At 41.8% G+C, this 25112-nt stretch overlaps 2 protein-coding genes across 2 annotated transcripts; one reads left to right on the top strand and one right to left on the bottom strand.

Moving 5' to 3' along the window:
• The first annotated feature begins 2622 nt into the window (after nucleotides 1-2622).
• Nucleotides 2623-7497, top strand: LOC137803044 (gamete and mating-type specific protein A-like). Its single transcript, XM_068601296.1, has 4 exons — nucleotides 2623-2787; nucleotides 4274-4396; nucleotides 5728-6087; nucleotides 6874-7497. The coding sequence occupies exons 2-4, from the start codon at nucleotides 4351-4353 to the stop codon at nucleotides 6915-6917; spliced, it is 450 nt and encodes a 149-aa protein (XP_068457397.1). The 5' UTR covers nucleotides 2623-2787; nucleotides 4274-4350; the 3' UTR covers nucleotides 6918-7497.
• A 7175-nt stretch (nucleotides 7498-14672) lies between these two features.
• LOC137803041 (ubiquitin carboxyl-terminal hydrolase 2-like) lies at nucleotides 14673-23406 on the bottom strand. Its single transcript, XM_068601293.1, has 12 exons — nucleotides 22762-23406; nucleotides 18738-18785; nucleotides 18512-18638; nucleotides 17319-17430; nucleotides 17089-17199; nucleotides 16771-16835; nucleotides 16561-16664; nucleotides 16245-16325; nucleotides 16058-16136; nucleotides 15628-15735; nucleotides 15346-15466; nucleotides 14673-15105 (listed from the first exon to the last, which is right to left on the bottom strand). Exons 1-12 carry the CDS (start codon nucleotides 22912-22914, stop codon nucleotides 15000-15002), a joined length of 1215 nt encoding a protein of 404 aa, XP_068457394.1. The 5' UTR covers nucleotides 22915-23406; the 3' UTR covers nucleotides 14673-14999.
• Nucleotides 23407-25112: the final 1706 nt, after the last annotated feature.

Genomic DNA, 25112 nt, shown 5'->3' with positions numbered 1-25112 from the left:
AAAGCAGTGAATGCTGTGAGAGAATCCAGAGGTCATCACAGTTTATTGTTGCAGGGTGTGCTGATGCTAGATTAAGGCTCCTCTGATGTTCTCAAATACGATGGTTGAAAAAGAGGAGAAATGAAAGTTAAAATGTAACAAAAAAAACTAAACATCCCCACGTGATTACTTACTTTAAGACATTTTTTGCATTACAAGTTTTATTGAAATGTAAGTTGCAATATGCGATAAGATTTGCTAATTCGCATACATTTCCAGAAGACAAAAACATTAAATAAAGATTAAAATTAATCAAGGGTTTTACAGAGGTAATTCTGGATACTTGTCTTTATCACGATATAAATCAGAAAATACTAGTCCAAAAATATAGTCAAAAATATAAATTATTTCTTGTGTTACAAGTTTTCTCATAGGCAGATTATCTAATTGGATGAATTTAAGTGAAATCTATAGATTTGAGGATTTTAAGTGAAATCTAGCAAAACAAAAAGTGTAGTAAACTAAACACCTGAATGTGTATTGGACGTTTCTTCTCACGACTAGTCTGAAAGAAGACATGTTAAGGCAGCAAAATAAACCAAAATCAAAAAATTGACCAGTACAATTGAAAAAACTATGTTTTAGCTCGATGTGTCGCTCATTAAAAGTGTAAAGGCAGTACAATAGCTTATCGAAGATGTTAACGTTTTTTTTATCCTTCATGTGATATGTAGTGCATTCGTAGCAGTCATGTATCTGCTCTCCAGTAACTGGGTAAGCTCATTACAAAAACACTTCAAAAGAAAAGAAACATGGAATAAAATAGCTTTACACTCTAAGTGAGCCAAGAGTTCAGTTTAATTTCCTGCCATGGTCTACTTTATAGTTCCAGTAGATTGCTCCCACTTTTTTTTACTGTTTTTAAATGGTAGATTATGAAATCCGTGTCAGGTGTTATCTGGGGTTACCACACTTTCAGACTACTGTTGAATATTTACAAACTAACATATTGGACTTTACCAATACATCCGGCCAGACCATTTGAAGACATTTCACCCAACTTGTGCACAAATGGATTTGTAATTATTATGTTCACGTTATTTTTGAGCAACCTTTGGGACAAGAAAAGTTTGAGATTAATACAAGTAAATTCGATCTCAACATATCTTGTCTTATAGTCGATGGCTGTATACTCCAAACACCAAAGTGTACTACCGTAAAAGCCACCGACTGCCATGTCACAACCTGTGATGCACATTCATATTCAATTCTTAGCTGCACACGGAAATGCAAAAGTCATTCAAAAGAAAACAAGACCACACTGTTCGTAACGCTGGTCATAAAAGGTTATATTTCCTATGTAAAAGATAGGATAGGTAGCTTAAAATTGACTAAAACTATTTTGTCGTACATCAGAGATTCCACAAGGGTCAATCAATGGACTTTTGTTTTTTATTCAAACATGTCTCTGCTTGGCAACATTATATATAAATAGAAATCAAACAGTGTGTCTTCATATTCTGACGGCAACCCATCACTTCTAATAAGGTTATCTCGGTCCCATAAACAAGCTTGTAAACTACATTTAATTGAACCCGGACACTGTTTTATGAATTGGAAAGTACGTTCAAAGAAGATTCACATGTCAAGATGATTGTGCTGTAATGCTCTTTTGCTGGATTGTTTGCTGGAAAAAGACAGTCACAAAAGCTTCAGCTCAAGTCAAAACACACTGTATTACTCTAGTTACTTAAACCACTCCAGTGGCTCGCAGTGCAATACAGAAACAATTTAAATTCTACTAATAGTCTATGAAGCACTTTATGGTTTGGCTTCCTTAGTACATTTCTGACCTGCTCACTGATTACCACCCAATCCAAGCATGACGGATCAACATGCAGTGGTGGCTCCAAATGAACCTAGAGGGAGATGTTTTTGGCGCTTTGGTCCTATTTTCTGGAACAAACTGGCATCCATCACAAGTGTGTCTCCTGTGTGTTAGTTTTCTTTTCTTGCATTTCATTTATTACATGTTATACCAACACCTGTGTTGTTTGAATGCATTCTAATGTCAAGCATTCCTTTAACGACACAGTTGTCCTATTCTCCGGCTTTGAGAAGCAACAGCTCTTTATCTGTCTCGCTGCACCAAACCTCCTCCAAACAAACAGTATTTAAGTATTTTTGTGTTCATATTGGAGATTTGACAGTGATATTAGTAGGACTTTGTTTCCTTTGGACAGAGCAAGGCTCAAGGTTTCTCCCTCATTACAGTCTTTGAGTTAAGCTACTGTAACCACTACACGGGTACTGTCGACTCATCCAACGATCAGCGACTTCCTCACCGAGCAATAATGGATAAAAAGTGTCTCCTCTTTGGTTTTCCACATAATGTGGCCAATGGCGGGACCTCTGCATGACGGCAACACGTGTACATGTTCCTACACCAAGATAACTAAATGCAACCGTTTTGCTGGGCGGCTCAGGGATTGTTTTTGGTTACAGGTTGGTCACTGGGAAAAATTGGCAGCTGTGAGTGACTCTTCCACACCGTTTCCATGTAAATGACATGTATGCTGCTGTGCTGTGGTGACAGTGTGTTTTCAGCCACAGTCGGCTGAGCAGCTCCCCAAGGAGAGCAAACTGAAGCACATTTTGACAGCAACCTTGTTCTGCAAGGCTGTGTTGCCTATAGGATCAATCTTTATTGCCCCAGCTAGCGATGCACACACGCTAGTTTAGGTAGCGCTGCTGACTCAAGGACAAGTGAAGCAGTGCAACGACTGCCAGAAGAGGGCAATTCACTCCGTAAGTGTTTCTGTAAACTAAGGCTTTGTGTTGGGTGGATTGTTATACTTTTTTCTTTCTTTCTGGCAAGCCTGTTTGTTTTCTGATCTGTATGGGAAAGATCTGGTTTGGTTTTACCACAAAAACTATTGGACAAAGATGCACATGATTTCATGAAACCAATTTGGATTGTTGAGAGAGGAAACAGGGTGCGAGCAGTGCAAAATCCCAATCTGTGATGACCAGACTATCCCGCCCCACCTTTATTCACGAGGGGGCTTGCGTAACACAGTATCTTACCTCTGCTATTGCATCTGACACAGGAGGTGCCTATCAGGGAAACACCAATCGACCCTTGCGTCAAGTCGTAAGGGTCATGTTGTAATTTTTCTTGCGAGGACAGTCTCAGCTTTTGGCGTTAGCTCCCTCCACATTGCTGCACCTGACATGTTCTAGACAGAGAGCTTCGACAGACCTTTTGACACAGTGTTTAATTATTTCTCTTCCTATTAAAGACATGCCGTTGAAGTTGAAATCATACCGCATGACACAAATGCAGGAGCAGTTAGCTTGACATCAGGCTGCTCATGGTGCTTTGTCCACTTACACTCTTTATGCATTACGGGGGAGATGATAAGTTACTTCCTGACCGATGTCTCTTAAATGCACAGCAGTGAGGGAAACCATAAAATACAAATATAGCCCTGCAGCAAGCAATAATAAGCCTATTAAATCAATACATGCCATGTCCCCATAGCTGAGCTGTGGTGATATATTGCAACACAAACACACACACGCACACACGCACATACACACACACACACACACCACAAAGATTGGCGGGCTAGAGATGATGGGCTGGTGTGATAAAGGGGTTATAAAAGCAGAACATCTCGACTGGTCTTACGGGAAAAGAAGAAAGTCATCATTGACAGCCTCTCAGGTGAGTAACACAGCTTTCCTCTAAGAGATATGTTAAAAGAAAACCTGGAGTTCTACATAGAGTTCCACATGTAGGACGGATACATCTTTCTTACAAAAAGAAACATCAATTGATAGTTTTTATAAATTGTACTTGAAAACCGATGGGCAGGTAATTACAATTAATCACATACTAGAAAATGTAGGCTTTAAAGTTATACTGCGTATGTTTTTTGTAATTGTTTGTGTCTTTTAATTGTCAGGAACAGTGATGGCGGTACACAATTTAGATTTTTATTTCAGAATAGCATTTTTTTTTTCACACCGTATCATTCATGTTAATTCGAAAACTCTGATGTTGACTGTAACTTTCACGTGAAATATGAGTTTGGGTCTGACAAGTAAAAAGCTGGACAAAGTGAATTTAAGTGGATTTTATGAAGTTTATTTCTTTTGCAGGGCAGAAGCTGGTTTAATTAGTGTTGTTTTTAAGAATAAATCTCCTGTTTATGGCCAAAAAAGATCGAACTTCTGCAGACAGGAACGAGGACATGTTACATTTAATGTGTTTTTGTGTTTCCAACAGCCATCCTCGTGATCCAAAAGACGTCTTTCAAGACAGACCTAGCCCCCGTTTTTTTGTGACACTGACACTCTGAGACAATGCAACTAAATCTTCCAGCCCTGGTTCTTTGCCTTCTCGGCTCAGGTAAACAAATACATTAATATCCATATTTACTTTACAGACTCTTCTTGGTAACAGCGTCTAATAAGGTTCCCAGAGTTAATACATTGTAACAAATGGCTTCACTGATGGTTAATAAATAATTTACTCCTGTTTTATTGATCATTAACAAGATATTTGTTTCCTGGTTGTTCAGCAGTTATAAACGTTGACAATCCTTTAATAAATGTTCATGGTTTACGGAACTAATGTTAATATAACATGAATTATTCAAAGACATGTACTCATTTAGAAGTGTTATAAGTTATTTTAGAAGCTATAAGTGGTCATAATCCAACTAGTCAAAGGGACGTTTCACAACCTGCCAGTTGTTATCATAAATGCTTTTAACTGATTTAGAAAGCAGTAGTCCCAACATATATTCTGTTTTTTGAATGATGCCTTGATCGAAGGTCATATTAAGTTATTTTTTATAATGGTGTCTAACTGTGGAAATCGCTTCAGTGAGTTCAAACAATCAAACATTGGCCATTTAAAGGAGCAAAAGTAAGACTTGTGTGATCTCTTCGTACAAACAGTCCCAAAATTTCATCAGAGGGTCGATAAGGACACATTTGAACGTTGTCCTCAAATGCCATAAAAAAACCTGTGTGACATCCCAAAGTGGGAATATGCCAAAAACAGTGAGGAGGAAATGGATATGTGTGAAATTGTGTTGAGGAACACTTGACATGTGTATCTTTCCTTTCCTCAAATCTGTTTGAATTCCTACTTTATGACAAATTACTTTTGTTGACGAGTGTGATCTTTTAACGCTTTATTAAAAGTTGAAACCGTGTCCTTTTTATTAGAGTAAAAACCTGATGTACTTGGCCAAGGTTGATAGAGGTCATAACTTCAGGGTCATAAATATTGATGGTGTTTGTTTAAAGGGTTAGTCAAGCTGTGGCACTATTTGGTCAATGACTAGGTTTATATACTTGGACATTGTTCCTATAATTAATTGAAAGCATGTAGTCCTTACACATACAATGGAGACCACAATCTGAACCCTCAAACATTAAATTGCTCCGTGAACACTGTTCGTTGTGATTAAGCCAAGAATAGTTCACATTTTACCTGAAATCACAGCAAACATTTTGACATTTTATAGATGTTGCTGAAATGACCTCAGGCAGTTTTGAAAAAATGTGAGAGATTTTACAAAATAAAAGATGAGATGAAGTCAGTGCTTGTGTGTAGCTGCTGCCTACGATTTGTAGAAATATGAGTTAACATGCATTTTGATCATATCAGGAACATTGTGTATGGTTCTCCTTCAACCCTTTTCTGTCTTTTTGCTTTCACTGACATAGTGATTCTATGTGGAGGGCAGGTGAGCGTCGAGCCCCCAAGTTTAGCACCTTCCACGAATACCACGGGTGACCTGAATACCAATTCCACGATGCCTGCTCTATCCACCGCTGGTCCATCCAACCCTGGTCCATCCAACCCTGGTCCATCCAACCCTGGTCCATCCAACCCTGGTCCATCCAACCCTGGTCCATCCAACCCTGGTCCATCCACCCCTGCCGGATCGTCACAAACTGCACCATCTACGGAAACAACTTCAGTCCCGATAACCAACCCTGTGGGAGAAGGTTCATCAGAAGGACTCACATCTGGAGCCATAGCCGGCATCGCCATCGGCTCCATCGCTGGGGTGGCTGCTCTCGGTAAGTACAACACAAGCCCATCCTTTTACGGTTACGCCTCGTTTCTGCGTCCCATCGTCCTGCTACCCGTTTAAAAGGATTCGGCAAATTTGAGATTGACCAACGCAAGGATAAGAAATGTTTCCTTGGCACGAGCGTCTGAATACATGTAGACCTCGCTGTTTAAATCTGCCGATCGAGAGATGGATGTAGCCCAGTGTGAACACATTTATTGGTATCACTTTGTGTTTTAAGCAAAGCCAATTCTCACTATTAGAAGGTAAAAAAATGGGAAGTAAAGTTGCAGATGATCGAAACATCAACGTGGTGAGACGCTAAATATTAATTTAGGGGCAGTGGACGATATTTTTGATACTTTGACTTGCTACATCAAAATGATAATAATCATACTTTTGTGACAGTAAGTTAAAATGTTGACGTCCCACTGTTTCTCATACCTTTTATTTATTATCTCAAAAACATAAAAACTCAAGATGGATTTCAGTATTTATTCATTTATTCACCTTTTTTTATTTTTTACATTTTCCTGGCAATAATGGGCTTCCATATTAATCCATTGTCCACCTGAACAATGGACATTGCTCTCAAGTTGAACGCAAACAAAGTGCAAACTGGCAGCAGCGACATAGAAATCCAAAGAAGACTGGCAGACAGACAGAAAAATATTGTCATGTACTAATTCTAATCATACTTTGAGTATTCAGCACATGCACACTGGACAATAATTACAAAGAAAGCACACAAGTTTAGATTACACAATAAAAAATTACTTGTTTCTACTTTCAGGTGGAGGTATCTTTGGCGTGCTGAAGTACACTAGCATGATCTGAGACCAATTCTGACCCTTCAACTGGAAAATTAAAGATCTTAATGTCTGAGAGGCTCAAATCAGAATAAAACAATACATGATAATAATGACTTGGGCTAAGAGGAAGACATTAAAGTAAATTTGACTGTGGAATGAGGAAATTATCTTTAGTTGATCAAAAGACTATCAGTTGAGATAGAAAATGCATTTTATTTACTTATTATATTTGTGTTATGTTTTTTCTTCATTGGCAGAAAAGGTGCTTTTAGTTTGAAAGAGTCCTTTTCTAATGGATGAAATGTAATTCTTGGGAGAGTTTGATCTATTAAATATATGTATCTTAATATCTTTTAGATCTAATAACTTTGGTCTTTTGTACTTTAATATTCAGGGGAGCTAAATAATGAGGCCGATTTCTTAATAACATTTTTTTTTACAAAAGCAGTCTGTGTGTGAAGCATGTGCAGGTCGTGAGATCTCAGAGAAAAATAAAATGTCAACTCAAATGCCACTGTGATACAGAAAAATACTCATCTTTCTTGTCTTTTGTAAAGAATACAGATATTCCTTCAGACGTTCTTTTCAGCGGAGTCTTTTGTGTTGACTGGGCTTGGAGAAAAATTCTTTGTAACCAATGCGTACATTTAATAAATAACAGTTTCACATTGTTCTCTTAATTGATTTCTGTGACATAATGTCACATCTGTGTTATAAAACAATAACCAAAGCTGAATGGGCAACGACTCACTGCTGATTATATAAATTCCTCCATTCAAAGACTATTTATTAGCTTTTCACTGAGCTTTCCTTATCTCATTGATGGACTTTGCTCACCTTGAGTCTTGATAAAATAAAAAATAAAAAACCTTTGTGTTATAATATCTTTGCTCTAAATGAGTCAGAAGTGCAAACGTACATTATTATCTTGTCTCACTGAAAACATCTATTTCATCGACCTCTATTGTCGAACTATAAATTCCTACAAACTTCTTTAAATTCATGCCTGAGATGAACTTTATTTAAAAAATGTTGACGTTGCTCTATGTTATAACAATGGATTTTATGTAAGTTAATATTAAACACAAAAGCTTGTTTAGCATGTTGGTAATAATATAACACAATACACAATAAGTTAGAAACGAGTGTATAGTTTGTGACAGCTGATATAAACCAAAGGGAAGGGCCGGGTCAAATATAACTTGTAATAAAAATTGGGTGTAATATGCTGGTACAAAGCACAATGACATCGCTTCAGTATGGTTATAGGCAACTTAGTTTTATGTATCGTCTAAGGAACATCAGAAATGCAATAAATGTTGTGGACAGAATTGGGCAACATAATAAACTTACAGCGGAGACGATCACAATGACAAAATTATAGATCATAAAAATGCGAAGAAACGATCTGAGAAGATGTCAAGCAGCTTCCAGGTGGCGGCAAACAGACCTGAGCCACATGACCCGTGCTCCTCCATGGAGACCTACAAAAGAGGACAGACTAAACAAACACAGGAGGCGAAGCGCAGGCACACCATTCACACAGATAAGAGACACAGAAAGCAATTACTCAGAGGGAGAGAGAGGAGAGGAGAGGCGGGATCTCCTGGAGGACAAAGGTCCACAGCCAAACATCTGGAATGATGCACTGACACCCTGGAGAGATGGAGAGAGAGATAAAGGAGGAGAGGCCGGATCTCCCGGAGGACGAAAGTCCACAGTTAAACACCTCGAAAGAAAGAAAGAAAAGTCCCAAGACAGCCAACACTCCCGCTCAGACAGGACAAGGGAGAGAAACAATGGAAGGGAGTGGTTTTCATAAAGTTTACAGTGTTCTTGTCTGAAGAACAAACACTGAGTACAAGTTGACGGCTCAATAAATGTATTGCGCTTCAGGACAACCCACCAGGAAGGAAGTAAATCAGGTACAAGGCCTGGAGACATCAAAGAATGAGCAACTAACTGCAGGTGAAGGCAACACGATTAGTTTGATGCAGGTTTGCATCGAAGAGCCCTGAGCAGAGTCACACCAACAGCAGCTCTGTACTCGTAGCGGGACGGGTTCCGATTGGAGTATTGTACGTTTTAAGGAGATCGTCAGGTACTAAGGGACGTGCCCATTTACAGTTGGTATGTCAGTGAGACTTGGAAACGTCGCAGGATGAAGAAACACAAAGTTTGGATTGACAGCTTCTCGACACAAGCTGCAGAAGCGCAATGCTTGATGGGAAACAACTTGCTAGTAGATCGAGCTGAGCGCTCATTGAGAGGTTTTTACCTCCAGCTGTGGATGAAGCTCTCCAATTTGCCCTGCAAGTTTTACATCATCACTGACAATTAAATGCAACAATGTTCCTCTACAAGAAATGAAGCAATACTTGATTATGAGTGACTTATATGAAGTATTCAAACCCCCTGTGTAGATTTCTTATAGAATGAATAGAGTTGAGTCACATTCATTTGTCGTGTTTTGCTGTTGTTGCCTCTGCACTGCTGTCTTGCTTGTTTTGTATGTTATTTCGAGGAATATATGCTGCTGATGCAGTGCACAATTGTTACTCAACACACACTTGAGGTAGACAACATTCAGTTATGATTGATGACATATGTTCTAATCATCTTGCAGGCCCGATTAAAATCATGTTTCTTGCACTCAAATTAGTAAAATGTAATACTAAAATGAGTTCAGTAAGCCAAACAAAGGGCATCGGTGAAGTCAGGTGGGCAGGCTTTGTGTAATTATTCAGCCTTATTTCACAAACTTATATTATGCAGAAGAATCAAATCATTCAAAAACAGTAAAGCTTTTGAGGTTTTTGATATGTATAAAAACATAATTTATTGTTGGGATGTTGTATTATTAGAACATGCTGGTGGACCTTGATTTGATCAGGTGCTCAGTGGAACACTTCATCACGGCCAGAGGAGGGGGTGATGAGGAGATTCATGAAATTCACATGTAAAGGGGGAAGAAACGTTTCCTTGAAGAGGGATTATTTCAATGACACGAGCAGCCAGCTGGAGGTCTCGTGACGTAACTCGCTGGCTCGGCTGTGTTTAGTGAGATGCGACTGCTTTAACCTCAGGTTACGCTCCCTGCGTGAAGGTTGCGCCCATAGACCAGCATGCATTGTGGATGTGAACAGCGGCTGGTGACCAATAACCGCGTCACGGTTAGCGCCGGTTATCGAGGAGGCTGAGCTCGGAGCTAAGCGAGCATAGCATTATAAAAAATAATAATAATAATAATTGTGACGTGGGTTTAGCGTAGATGAAGTAATATAATATACAAGTATAACAGTGAATAGACAACTAAACATTAAAAAAAACGTAGAGGAACCACAAAAAAAAGTGTCGTCGATAGTTGCGGATCTGACCGGAAGTTGCGTCACTTCCGTCGGAGTTCTTTTTCTTCTTCTTCTTCGTCTTCGTCTTCTTTTTCTTCTTCTTCTTCTTCTTCTTCTTCTTCTTCTTCTTCTTCTTCTTCTTCTTCTTCTTCTTCTTCTTCTTCTTCTTCTTCTTTGCCCGTTATCGCCTCCCACTGGGGGAAAGAAAACTGTCCCCTTAATGTACAATTATGTAATATGATGTGTTTTTATTTATGCCTGGAACAGAGTTTAATTGATTGATGTCTCATTTCACGACATTGTTGGGTGTTTTCCCATAATGCAAAGCGTATCGTAAAGGCGGCCATATCCAATTCTCAATCTTATTATTGTTGTTCTTTCCTGTCAAGCCCCCACTTCTTACTAACTTGTAGCCTACTGAGTCAAGAGGTCGTCTCGTTGTTGTTGCTGTTGCGTTATCCTAATACTGTTGTGCTTAGACCCGTTTACAGCTTCATATGGACTAAACTATGGCCTATAATTGATTGCAGATTATTTAATGGTATATTAACTTAAACCATACTAATTAGATTGCATAACATCTACACCAAAAAAAATCCTGTGATATTACAGCTGCAGTTTAAAGTGGACTTTAGCCTACGTGAGGCCTTCACGGTTTTATGGTCATTAGCTATGGAACTGTTAACAAAGGGGAACACTTGGTTACGGAAACGACAACAACACTGCTCCCATGCAGGCAAATGACTGCTAATACCCCTGAGCTGTGTGATCGGCCCATATGGTGTGCATGGGAGCCAGAGGGACTGCTGGTGCATGTTGGGGGAGGGGAGAGTGCTATCTGTGTGTCCTTAAAGATACAACAATTTAAAAAAAAAAAAAACTAATAAGGGCTGTTTCTTTTGTTTAAAGGGGGGATACCTCAAGTGAATCGGGGAAAAAAATAAACATGAACTGATCGATTTTGCCATGAAACTTCCACAGAGTACTTATATTTTGGTATTGTACTTTTTCGAAATTTTTGTTTGAATATGCTAATGAGGCATTCGCTCATGCTGACAGCAAACAGGTGGAGTAAAATAAACACCTTCATGTGTATTTTGGATGAACTGAGGTTCCTAAAATCTCAAAATTGATCAGTGCATGAGTCAAAGAATGTTTTTGTCATTAACAATAATATTTCTCAGAAGAGTTTATGAGCAAATATGTATTTCTAATTAGGTGTATGTATTTGCAATTGATATATTTATGTATTTTCACACAAAAAAAACCTTGAAAGGTCATGTAGCGACAGGACGTCAGGTGATCACCAAAGTCAGCCTGGGAGCCATGAATGTCAGTTCACGATGTCATCGCAATCCATCCAATAAATCATTATGAGATACGATGTCTCCATACACGAGCGTACAATCAATCAAACTGGGTCATATTTGTATGTCAATTTTGATTTCACGGACTACGTCTGATTTATATTAAGTTGATAAACACCGGGCCTATTTTCCCACAACCCCGTGGATGCCGGGTTCACATCGTGTCATTGATTCCACTCGCTGTGTGTATCCAAACCATCTCAGTGTCGTGGGAGATGCAGTGGGCCCTGCTCCGATAGCTCTATCTTTTCTCCTCACAAATTGGCTCCCTCACCAACAACAGATCATCTGTCTAGGCCACAGAAACCTAATCACATGCACACAACACACACAAACACAGCATTTCTTTCCCCTGCGGCTTTAAACAAGCTCAGGGGCTCAAGGCTAAGAGAGAGGAAAGATGCCCTGCAGTGAACCTTTGCTTCCAGGTCCCACTGATGGGGTTTGGTTGATGAAATGTGGAATGAAGTACAGGCAGTTGTTGTTTCTTCCCGATGCGGCAACGATTTGTTTTCTGGCCTCAGTTTGGTTAACGTTTAACAGAATATATAAATGAGTAACTTGACTCATATCAAGGTACCGACTACTCAATAATATATCATAAATATCAGCATCCCAATCAGGGTCAGGTAGTTACGGATAACATGTGAATTGAGATTACGAAAACAGATTACGAGAAATAACGACAGATTACATTTAAAAAAGAAAGAATGTGCAACCAGATTATAGTTACATTGTCAAGGATTACTGATAAAAATAGGCTTTACGTTAATGCCGGCGCATTTTTGGGAGGCTCATTTGATGTGACCCGTTCTAAATGCTAAATATGTTCTACTGTTTATCAAAGTAAGTTTGTAATGGAGACTTATTTGATATGAAAAATGCATTGTACTTGCTTGGAAAATGTTTTGTCACATTTCAAAATGTTCATTTCAAAATGTTCATTTTTTCAATGCGTAAAAGATGCGCTGTTTTTGTTGAAAAATGTTTGATTTTCAAATGATCCCAAAGTATTCAGATGAGATACCATGGTTGTGATAAAAATATAAACAAAAAGCGCCATGTTGTTCATATTCAGTAGAGGCTTAAACTTCAAAGTAATCTGACCCCAGCCGGTTTAGGAGCGCTGCACACAGCTCCTTCTAGTGGGTGATGTGTGAAATAGTCCCCCCCCCTCCTGTCAGATGGCCTTGTTTTAAGTGGGTTAAAGGTGCTTCTGACACAGATCCGATCGGACCTACTCTGCTCACTCAGCCTGAAGTACACAGAAGGTCCTGCAAACTCACAGACCTCCGCTTGTTATTTTGGTTATACTCAACACTGGTGATTAATAAGAGGCATTACCCCTAATGTGCTATTGGGAACAAATAACCAGTTACGCCATGCTTTTCAATAGTACTAGTCGATACTCTTATTACACAATTACATAGTGTTACATGGGCAACCTTCCTTTATGAGGCTGCGTACAGTTGTGTTTGTTATGTATTGTAATGGCAGGTTGCATCACTTTAACTACATTCAAATTGGCTACCCTTTCATTTTGCTTCATTTACGCGCGGCATCTAAAAGCTGCACCAATTCATATGCAGTAATTAATAAACAATGAATGAAATTGCTGTGTGTGATGTAAAAGGTGTTGCTTGTTGGGATGAACTCAGAATTAGTCCCCAGTAGTTTCCCTCAGCTTGACGGGGCTTTAGGTTTTCCGGTCCACAGCTTTGCTGCAATGTAAATCAGCTCTGTATAATCGCAATATAGACTACCCGCTTAGCACCAAATACCAAACAGATAAACTACCCGTTGAACAAAATGGAAGGTTGTATCCACTGAAAAGCAAGATATTTCCCTCAGGAGTTGGTTGAGACCAAAGACGGAGCCAAAAGGAGAACGTACATCGGCATCAAGTCCATCCAGAGGCCAGACACTTTGAACACATGCTACTGTTGCACTGCTGGGCGTAAAAACAGGAAACTCAAGAAGAGACAAAGGCCACGCTGCAACAAACTCACTGTCAGAGATCATCAACAAACTATCAAGGGAGAAAACTGTAGACCGAACCCCGCCTTCAAAAAGATTAGATTATGGTTCTCCCCCATAAGAACACTCATGCATGGTACCGTCCAAATGTGCATTTAAGTAGGCACAACCTGGTTAGTCACAGAAGGTGACCACAAACCGTTGATACCATAAAGCACTTCACCAACTAACCAAATGGTCAATTTGATCCTGACAAGGTCGCATGGAGGTCATGACCTGACTCCAGGCTGGTCAGAGGAGGTTACTTGAGTCGTTACTAAAAAAAAACTGTTTATGTATCATAACTAAAATGTAAGAATTACAAAACAATGTGGAAGCTGGAGGTGAGACCGACCGCCACCAGTTTATGGTCCCGCCTCCTGGAGGCTCGTCACACCTTGGTGACAATATGTCATACGTTGGGTTTTCCGTTTGTCTGGTTTCATCATCGTCACTGGATTAGCTGAATGGTAAACAACACATAAAACCCTCCATATTTTTACCCTCATGAACTATTCCTCCTCTTCCATTTTGCCGGATGGATTAAAAAAAAGGGGTTGAATGATAAAAAAACAAACAAAAAAACATAATGCAATATAAGTTAACATTTAAGTTTAATCATTTATATACTCTGAACTGACTTTTGGTGTAAAGTCAGCAAACATTATTGCTGCAAGAAGTACTGTTGATGCATTTTTATACAGCTGCTTTGGTATGTCTGGCTTTCCCACAGAACAGTTACATTCACTGCGCTGTCCATAAATACTGTACAAAAATAATATGTGCTTGGACATCAAACATCCTCTCTACAATATTGGATTCCCACTGTTCTAAGAGGAAACAATAAGGCGTTGTTCAATGAAATATCTACAGTATGCACTTTCAGTTCTGTTAAATAGAATAAATTATATCCTGCACTTGCTGTGTGAGGCATTTTTCAAGTCTCTGCAATGTCGTCACATATTAATGTCCTTATGGTTAATAGTCCACGTCCAAAGGGCACGAAAAGTCAAAGAAAAATCAAAGAAAATCCACTCGACTGGGTGCAGATTGAGGTCCAGGCACAGATGTTGAGCGTCTTTTTTTCTACAATTCTACAACTTTATTATTTTTTTTTAAATGCAAGTAGTCTTTCTCTGTTACTTCATTTCCATCCAACGTACGAGCCCAGCATGAACCATCCTGAAGTTCCAATGTGCCGTCACATCCAGGCCTATTTTCTCCTCGAAAAACATATAGGGAATGAAGGTCAGAGGGCGCTTTCCTTCCTGCGAGTGCTCCACATTCACAGCCCGTAATGGCAGGACTCTCTCCACTAGGCGGAGCCCTCTCCCAGCAGGCGGCGGCGGTGCAGCTCATCAACTCCTCCGCCGGCGTCTAAAGCCGACACGTCTGATATTTGCTGTGCGGGGAGGGAGCCAGCTCGTAGAAGAGGACGTAGGCGTTGCTGCTGCGGACCTGGCTGGATGACACCGGGCTCACCCTGCACACAACACACACACACACCGTGGTTATTACAGAGCATTGTCTCTTTGAGTACAGCCCCGCCACTAGCCGCGCACGCACCCAATCTGCACCGTTAATCAGTCAACAAGTTGAAACCGTTTATTTTTTATTTGACAGCAGCTGCAGGATGTGTAATTACACAGAGTAGCTTTGCGCTAACTTGATAAGACGATAACGAGAGCATACACGATGACCGAGTAGATCGGAGAGTCCGTACCGGGAGTCGTTGTAGCTGTACCACTCCCCCAGCGCCGGGTTCTTGCAGTAGGCTGTGTAATGGCCTCCCAGAGCGTTCCCCGAGTGGTTGGATACGGCGTACAGGTTATACACGGCGCGCTCTGCGGGGACACAAAGAGCTTTGATTACTCAACAAATTCCAGCAGAGCTTGGAAAGTGTACGGACCGTCCTCCCCTCTCGCTGCCAAACCCCCCCCCCACCCTCCCTCCCGCCCTTCCCTCCTTCCGGTGACGGTGCGCGTCACCGTCGGCAAAAACTCACCGCTGCACTCTGAGGCGAACTCCCGCAGCTCCAGCTCTTTGAGAGGGAAGTTGACGTAAGTGGAGAGCTTGCTGGTTCGGATGCTGGAGTCTGAGAAACGCTTCAGGTCTGAGGGGAGCGGCGAGTCAAGGAGCAGACGCTGGTCTCAAAATGGCATTATTGTGTTTTAAGTACGTCTACTCCACAGCAAGAGGGAAATATATTAGTTAAATAGTAGGTTTTAGACTTTTTTTTTTGGAGTTTTACATATGAAATTGCCACAGATTGACCAGTTCAACACATTGTAAATGTAGTTTGTAGCACAAGGAACACCTTACACATTAAAATGCTGCACAAAAACCATTGTTAGCCGGAAGACTGCTGTCGTTTAACAGCATTGGCACGACACTCGCATTAAACAAACAAACAAATAAACGGGAGGAAAGGATACGAAGCACGAGTATCTGGGGGAACTTCTGGATGCTGAATCTTTTGGTGCATTTCCTTCTGGTTTTGCATCTGTTGCACGTCTGAGAGACATAGACAAACACAGAGAGGGCGGTGAGATAATGCCGTTTCATAATCCATACATGTATATAGATGTTTTCTTCACTAAGGATGGTGGAGCGGCCCCTTACCGGTCTCTCTTCCCCGTCCAACACGTCCTCTTTCGTAAAGAGCCTCAAGCAGTCTTTGAGACTCACTTCACCTGAACTTTTCTGCAGAGACGGAGCACAAAGCAAGTCCAGTCAGGAAACAGCTAACTGCATGAAACTTTGTTTATAGTATTTAGAACACATTGTCTGTTTGTCCTCAGCATTTGATAATTACAGGCAAGAAATGGCTTGTTGTTACAGCTTTGCCTACACTATTTCACAAAATATGGATTGGCTAAACCTTTCCAAAGTCTGTCTGTGTCTGTGTGTGTGTGTGTGTGTGTGTGTGTGCACTGACCTGTGCAACAGGTATGGATAGGTCCCAGAAGGGATCGAACACTGTGGAGCGGAAGCCACAGAAGGTGCAAGTCACAGAGCTCTTCAGCTGTCCAACAAACAGATCTAAAAAAAAAAAAAGAGGCAGAAACAAGACATGTGGGATTACATTTAATGGTTTAAAAAAAAAAAAATAAAGTCATCATGCAGCCCATCAGGGTTTATCCCTTACCAACGACTTTGCTGTCCTCTCTCTCCAAGTACATGTTCCACATGCGCTTGCCTTTTTCATCATCCCTGTGAATGAAACCAGACAGTAGAGTTTAGGAGAAAAAAAATAAAAATACTCGCCTGTTTCACATGACTTGTTTTTCTTAATAAAAAGGCGCATATAAAAAAGGTCATATAGTACATATGACTATTGTCGTTAAAGATAATATTAGTTATTAAAAAATGGCCAGATAAGTGCTAAATCGAAGGAAATGAGTGTCTTTGTAACAGGGAAGGTTATGAGTGACTTATTGGGAGCAGAGAAGACGGGCTGACTTACGACAGGTGGTCAAAGTCCTCGACGGACACCTTCGGGCGGACCGTCACCCTGTTCACCTCATTGTGGAGACCGTCCAACAAGAAGCGAAGGAACTCCTGGGCGTCCTGCTGACTGCAAGCGGGCAGAAGGAGAATGGTTACTTTCTTTGCCGCGAAATCTGCTGATGTTCTGGAACTGAGTCGAATGAAAAAAGGCTGACAAGCGGAGGAAGAGGAGGAGGAAAGACTTACTTGCAGCCCACAAATTTGGGAGCGAATCTCTGGATCTGGCTCCTGAAGTCAGAGGGACTGATGACTTCGTTGTTTACAGAGGTCCACAGGCTCTGAGTCAGCTTTGCAAACTCTGCAAGGAAAAGACAAATAATGACAGAAAATGAGACTGCAAATCGGGAAAAGAAGAAAAGAACACCACCCTTTATGAAATTCAACATATTCCACTCAATGTTGTGAGAGAAATGTGCATTTCTTTAGCTTAAAGAGGCAGAGTTTTGACTAGAAAAATCAAGCTGTGGCACCAACAAGCCTGAACTTCTGGGAGATTTGTACTCATTTGTATGAACATTATTATTATTCAACTTAAATAACTAAAATCCTAATAATAAAAAAAAAAAAATCATTCACCGATTATAAATAATTTTTTGCGCATCGAAAGTAATTCTCGACTCCATCTCCCGTCTCGCTTTCTTTCCACTGCACGCCAAGGTCTCCATCAGCGGGGTGGAAGTGGCTCGGGTGTCGTGCTGTGACGGTGCCGTGAGGTCACCTGAGGACACCTGAGCCACTTCCTGTGCGATGATGAAGAGTCTTCCCACCGCAGCCACACATTTATTTGAACTCTTTATGGCGTGTTTATCATACAGCACCATTTGTTTTTGACATTTCTATTATTAATCAAGTCTTGTATTGGCATGAACCAAATCGCCATCCCAAATTCTTTGCGTGTACAAACACACTTGGCAACATCATGATGAACACACTGAACTGTGAGAACATCGTGTGCCAACACACCCTCTTAAGGCGCCGAGGAGGAGGGAAAATGATCCCTTTCATGTTGCGCCAGCACACATTTCATGTACATTATAGTTAGAGGACAGCGGATTAAAATAAGCTCGGGACAGAATCCTTCCCATAGAAGTGAGGTTTACGTAATGCCCTCGTAGCAATCGAGTAGCACCGCCTACGCAGTTCGTTTTGGGTCTTCTCGCACGTGACGACGTGTGGCGAAACACTTAAAAACTATTGAACTATAAGCGTGATCGCCGTGTGCGGTTGTTAGCAGCAGGCCCGGTGGAGTTTATAGGGATCGCATAAAGAACTGACAACGTGAGAGTCGTAGAGTGACTCGACACTGACGACGACGCCCGCGCGTTCCTCGTCGCGCTGCCGGCGCGTGCCCCCGACGTGCTCGGCGCTCCGGTTCTTACCTTCCATGAGAGCGGCGTTCGTCGTGCAGTTGTTGTTGTTGAGGTCCGTGCGGTGGACGTTTCTCAGGCAGTAGTCCCTCAGCTCGGGAGTGTTACTCAGGCATTGCAGGATGGAGTTCATGAAACACTGGAAAAAGAAGAAAAAGGATGAGGTGAACGAGGCTGCGGACTCGGAGGGTCAAAGTGCAGCGTCTTGGACATCGGACCGCGGTGGGAAAGCACTTACTGTGTTGCCCAGGTTCCTCAGTCCCACCAGGCCTTGGGGACTCTTGTTCTGTTCAAATAGAGAAGAAAGGAGGTTTTAGTTCACGCTTTTATTGGGGGATGATTTTAGACATCGTGAGGAGAACCTTGCAAAAACATCAAGTGTAAGGAATCTATTCAACTCAGGGCTCAACACAATTTCTCAAAAAGGAATCACAAACATTTCTGGATTGGTTTCACACTTGTGTGTCTTCCCCTGGGCCGAGATGGAGCGACATGATTGGGTCAACGTGGAGACGACGGAAGCAATACGCCTCCTTGTGTGGACCACTTTGAATATGTGGCACTAAGCCGGACCGTGAAAAAAAAAAAAGGGACACGCCGAGTCATCGTGGGGAATTGAACAGTTCAAATTTAAACCTTAAAGAGAGGCGGACAACTGAGCGTATTGTCTTATACGTCCCCCTCAATTATAACGCCCCTTGTCCAATGAATACGTAATGATGCGTTGACGCTAAAGAGACGCACGCAGCCGCGTTCTAAAAGTGTACCTCCAGCTCTTCATTGTTCTTTCCCTCTCGTCCGTGCAGCCCGCTGTACAGCCGCTTGCACGCGGTGACAGTGTGAGGTAACTCATGCGCGACAGCCGCCCCGTTACATTCCTCAAGTGTGAATAAGCCTGGGAGGGCGGCCTGGCCTCGATTCAACGCGCAACCATCTGATGGTCACACTGTCGGCACCGAGCGTGGCAGCGCCGCCGGGCTGTGGACATCGGCTCCTGTTTCCACGTGCTCCGACGGAGCGCCGCACAGTGTGTGCCGGCGCCGAGGAGCCCGCCGGACAGATGCCACTCGCGGCACGTGTGACGCGGCGGGGGCAGGCACGTGTGACAGGTAGAAGAATAAATTTTTTTTTAAAAAGGCTTCTGCTGAGAAACTGTAGAGCACAACGCGGTGTCAAGTTGTCTGTGCGGAGGGTTTCAAGTCGCCGCCGCCCGAGACGAGGATCAACATGTTTGTGGGACATATCTGGTGCCACCCGTGGTGTGAATCATCTGTTGAGTACTGATGCAATGCTCCGAAAGCTCTAGAAGGACCCGGCTGGAACCAGTGTTCAAGTTCATGTTTTTCGGGGGGCTAGATAATTAGTATAAAATATCAAAATCACAAATTCGGTTTGGCACAATTAAATGGACATGATCGACATCACTCTCGACTTTTAAAAACACATTCTCCGCTTATTTCAGAACTACTGATGCATATTGAAACACACACTCGGCATCAGCCAACCACAAATTGCAAGAAGCCATATTGAGATGTTTATTTTTAAAAAAAGAAATAAAAATGTTTTCAGAATTGTTCAGCCCTAGTTAGTGCCTCCTATGTCGTGTTAGCGGAGCTAAAGAACAGAACTGTGAAAACATCAACCGTCAACAGGGCCGAAATCTCAACTATTTTCCCTCCTTTCGTGTCTCTCTTCTTCACTGCCGTGTCTGAAGGTGACCATATGGCGCCGAGTCCCAAATGTGCTGCACTGCACTGGTAAATACCGACCAGCGGGGCCTGGCACGCTCTGTGGTCTCAAAGAGATGCCGCCAAAAAAAAAACAATGGAGGTGATGCATTCAAGAACGCTCTCCACCGGTTGGGATGACTTTAGAAGGAGAGAGAGAGAGAGAGAGAGAGAGAGAGAGAGAGAGAGAGAGCGAGAGAGAACACAGTGTCCTAAACAATCTACCCGTGCCTGGTCAAGGCCGCATAACGTGCGACCGAGGAATGACACTCCCGCGAAGACACACACACACGCGCACACACACACGCGCACACACACACACACGGTGCCAGCTATGCCACTCCCTTTGCGAGAGTATAAACATGAGTCTCGGTTACATAACAGCAGCGCTGGGAGAGGTCCAAAAGGTTAGAAAAAAGTTTTGGCACGCTTCTTCTATCTGAAAACGATATTGAAGAGAGAAAAAATATATATAACAGCGCAGCGCGAAGCGCACATTTCATTTTCATCAGCTGACGCTTGAAGAGCGACGACCAAAGTTGGATGAACTCGAGTTAAGATTCCTGCGAGCAGCGCTGTGAGGCACAATGCTAACATGAGCATGTGAAGATATCCAAAAATTGGATTGCTGAGATTCTTAAGGTTGTCATCTTGCTCCCCCATCACAGTTTAGCTTGCTAGCACGCCAACATTAGCCGATTGACGTTTAGCTACTCTGCCAAACTGTGTGCAAGTGAAGTTTAAAAGTGAAGTTGTTTTTTATTCATTGTTATAAAAATCGCTAAAAAAAATCTACACGTATACTTTCAGTAGCTAGCATAGAAGTAAACAAACAAATGTCTGTGTTCGCTGGTCAGTTCAGATTAAAAATACATGGGAATCTCTTTAGCTTTACAGGTATTTGGGCCTAAAACAAATTATTGGACAAATGAGGGTTTGTGATCATTATTCTGCAACCGGTATGATACATATGTGTGTAACTTCACAAGCAAAGTTGCTGCACACATTTCTTGGTTCCAACCGCTGAACTGGGAGGGTTTACGGCTTTTCTTCGGTTTATGTAATATTAAGCTGAACGCTTGAGGATAAAGTAGTGACATTGTCACGCTTTGGGAAATTGTGATAGGCCTTTTGTTTTGTTTAAAACATGGTTTCTTTTTGGAGAATTTTGAAACCCAAATGATTTCCTGAGTACAGGTTTATTAATAGATAATGAAAAAGCTGATGATGGTGCGAGACCAATCAAAATTCACGGCAACCCATCCTTTCGTTGCGGAGCTATTTAAGTCCGAAAGCGAGGCGATTTGCCGACCGACCCATTGCCATCACTAAATCTGGAGGCACTGCAAACTACACAAACATCTCTGTTAGCGCAATAAGCTGCAGTATGTCCCGGTATAAACCAAGCATGCATTCCAGAGGGTCATCTGTGGACACGCCAAATATATCTCCCTTTCAGGGAGGACGTGGACTGAAAGTGCTGCCTGCGACCAAAAATAATTCACACTGCCGTGTAAACACATCAGACCCACAAGTGTATGCGGAGTATATGCGTGTGTTAACAAAAAGCAAGGTGCAGATGATAAGGTGTCAGTTTGGTCTCCTTATCAGCTGAGCTCCTTCCTATTATGCAAAACGCCCCACTCGAGTTGCTACTTTGATGCAGGCAGCCGCTGTTCTTGACTCCCCTGCATTGTGCTCATGCCTGTGCGATTACAGCCTTCCCCCCCTCCTTCTCCTCTTAAGGGCAGATAACAGGCAGAAAGGTCACAGTTGGACCTCCACAAAGCTCCTCGTGGCTTCAATTGTGCTTTCAAAGTTGAATATGATGAGATGTAAATCTATAGATGGTTGTAATTGTCCTTTTAAAAGTGGCATTTTTGTGCAAAAGGTTCACTCATCTCCCTCAAACACCAATTGACTAGTGATGACCTTAAGGTGACCTCCTGTATTTCATGGGGTCTATTTTGTTTGGTTTTGGTTTTGTTCTCTGCAAGCATAGATAGCAATGATGTGTTATTTTTCTCACTGGATATGACTCATTTGCCTGCGCTATTTGTGTGGAAAACACTGCAATGTCAGCACACTGGCTAGATCTACAGGAACTAAAACTTCCATGAACACTCAAACTTTCACGGGTCTTCACCCAAGTTTTAAAAAAAAAACATCTCCGGAGAAATACAATCATGCAATAACTATAGAAACAAATGGAAGAAGAAACGAGTTGTCTCCCCGTTCTTGAAATTTAAATATCCACAAGTATTGTTTATGTTAAAGACTGTACTGAGGTCATGTTTGCGAAAAATAGGAAAATCAAAGAAATAATCCGAAGGCCTTTGCAAGACCACCACCAACCCCTCCATGCTCAACCCTCAGCCCCCGATGTTTTAAAAGCTAAAAACACAGTGCATACTTAAAAATAATAATAATAATAATAAAAAAATGTATTTTCTGAAAACATGTGACCACAGTGTCAATGTGCCAGGAAGAGAGCTGACGCGTTCAGAGACCGAAGCAGCGCGCAGGTGGGCTCACCTTGGCCTGGTTGATGATCAGACCCATGAACGTTGACACCAGCTTGGAGCGGGACAACGACGGGCTCTTCCGCCGCAGCTCGGGCTTGTCCAGGGGGAAAGCGGCCGGCTCCTCCGGCACAGTCACCGTGTACGAGTGTCGCAGAGACGGCATGTCGGGAGCTGCGCGGAATGCTTTTTTTTTTTTTTTTTTTTTTTGTTATCTGCTGCTGGTGCTCGTAAGGTGGTGCTCGCGAAATCCGTTGAAAATCCCACTGACACGTCGGAGCTTGAAGGCAAAGTAAAAATCGATAAATAATCAATTGACAGGCGAGAGATGAGTCCGGGTTGCTTGTCGTGCGGCTGCGGGTTCGTCGGGCTCCTCCGTCCCGCTGGTAAGTTACACAAGCCGCCTGCGCTGGAGAATAACACGGAGGTGGCGCGTGTTGGAGTTTTTACTGCGTGCTATAAACATCCCCTCCCACCCTGCGAGGCGGTGCCTTCAGGGGCCCTCGGAAACTACAGCGGCAGTAACAAATAAGATGGGAAAGAGCAGATGGAGAAAAGTAAAAACCATCACAATATAAAAATAATAATAATATACGACGTAAAAGTTCTGCGAGAGTATTATCAGCAAAATAGACTTCTCAAAAGAGCAAGTGAAATAACTCATTCTGCAGTGTACTTAACAATTTCGAATATGTATTTGAATGAAATCATTGTATTTGAATGCTATTAACTCAGGAACTCAGAACTGGGCGCCGATAACTGTTAACTTTTCTTAACTGGTGAGGAACCACTAGTTTCTTAACAATGCACAGCATTTTACACAATCATATATCTATATATTATAATTGTAAAATCCATATCTATAAAAATGAATATCTCTCAAATTAATGATGTGGAGTAAAAAAAAGTACGATTTCCCATCAAAATTGATATACTCAAGTGAAGTATAATTATAATACATCTGATCATACTTAATCTAATAAGAATTCCACTCAACATAAAACAATATCCACATGTCATTGATAGGATGGGGCTTAGAGCACCATCCTGAAATGACTGTGTAAATAGTTTGCCTATCGTGTAGCTAAGACCAAATAGTTGTGTTGGCAGAAAATTAAAGCTCTCATCAACTTTCTATCACCGCCCAAAAACATCTGCCCCCGAGCAGAGAGAGACTTGGTGACCTTGACTTTGATCTTTAGACATGTGGTTCTGACTTAACACAGAAACAGCTGTGAGTCTGATAAGAAACTTGATAGCTGGCCTCATAAACCTTTACAGGTCCCTATGAATCCTTGAGTCCAGTGCTTTCAGAGTCACGCAACACCCTATACTCAGCTGATGAATCAGGGTTTACACCTGCGTGTTATTGTAGATGTGGAGCATTGAAACCAGACAACGTGTCTCTAAATTGAGCAGAACGAAAGAACAATGAGTCTCTGGGATGGAGTGAATAACAGAAGGGTTTACTCCTTTCTCAAATGTAAAGCGAGACATTTGGGGTTGATTGTAGCGCCAGAAGAAAGGTCAATGGGTCACGAATAATTTGAGGATCTATCCTCTGGAGATTGTTAAAACTAACATACAATGTTGTGTTAATCTGACGAGTAACTGAGGAGTAAGGACAAAAAACACAAACACATTAAACGCTAATCACGCATTACTGCCACACCGTGAAAACTCGGTGTACAGTGAAGTGAGTGCGTCAGCGAGGAAACACCTATAACAGATGTACAAGCAGAGCCATTAGGATCACTGAGGGAGGGAATCCCTTTGTACGAACGTAATAATCACTCAGCCGAACGCATTGAAGAAGAATGTGAGCGGCTCACGCCGACACATTCCAGTCATAGCTGATGTTCACTTCACATTCAAACGACTTGATCACATGCATCTGATCACATTCCAGGTTTGTCACTTCCACATTCATGTTTCAAGGCAGATGAACTCACTTATTTTCTATTTCAAATGACCCCCATAGTCTTCTGTTTAAACATCTCTCTAATAACTATGTAAACCATTAACCATTAATGTGTGCTATTTATACAATGTGGCAAAAATGTAGGGACATTTAGGGGGGATATAAAAGCTGATACGAGAGATATCGTTCAAGATAACAGCAACACGCGCTGCTGACTATTGTTCATAATCACCTCTGAATGCCATGTTATGTAACCAGATAAGGGTCCATGCACCGTATGAATGTGATCAGCTGCCAAATTTAATTTTTAAACACATGTTTTCCACTATTGCAGGTTCACTCTTGTCATTGCAACCTGCACATACAGTATGTACTTCCACTTTGCTCCTCCACCCGCAGGCGAGGCCCGCGTCCTGCACACACGCACGTCAGGGACGAAATAC

Source organism: Clinocottus analis, unplaced genomic scaffold, assembly GCF_023055335.1.
Source record: "Clinocottus analis isolate CAN_PGR_092001 unplaced genomic scaffold, fCliAna1.0.p SCAF_5, whole genome shotgun sequence".
In the NCBI taxonomy this organism is placed as follows: Eukaryota; Metazoa; Chordata; class Actinopteri; order Perciformes; family Cottidae; genus Clinocottus; species Clinocottus analis.
This window is presented reverse-complemented; position numbering and strand designations above follow the sequence as displayed.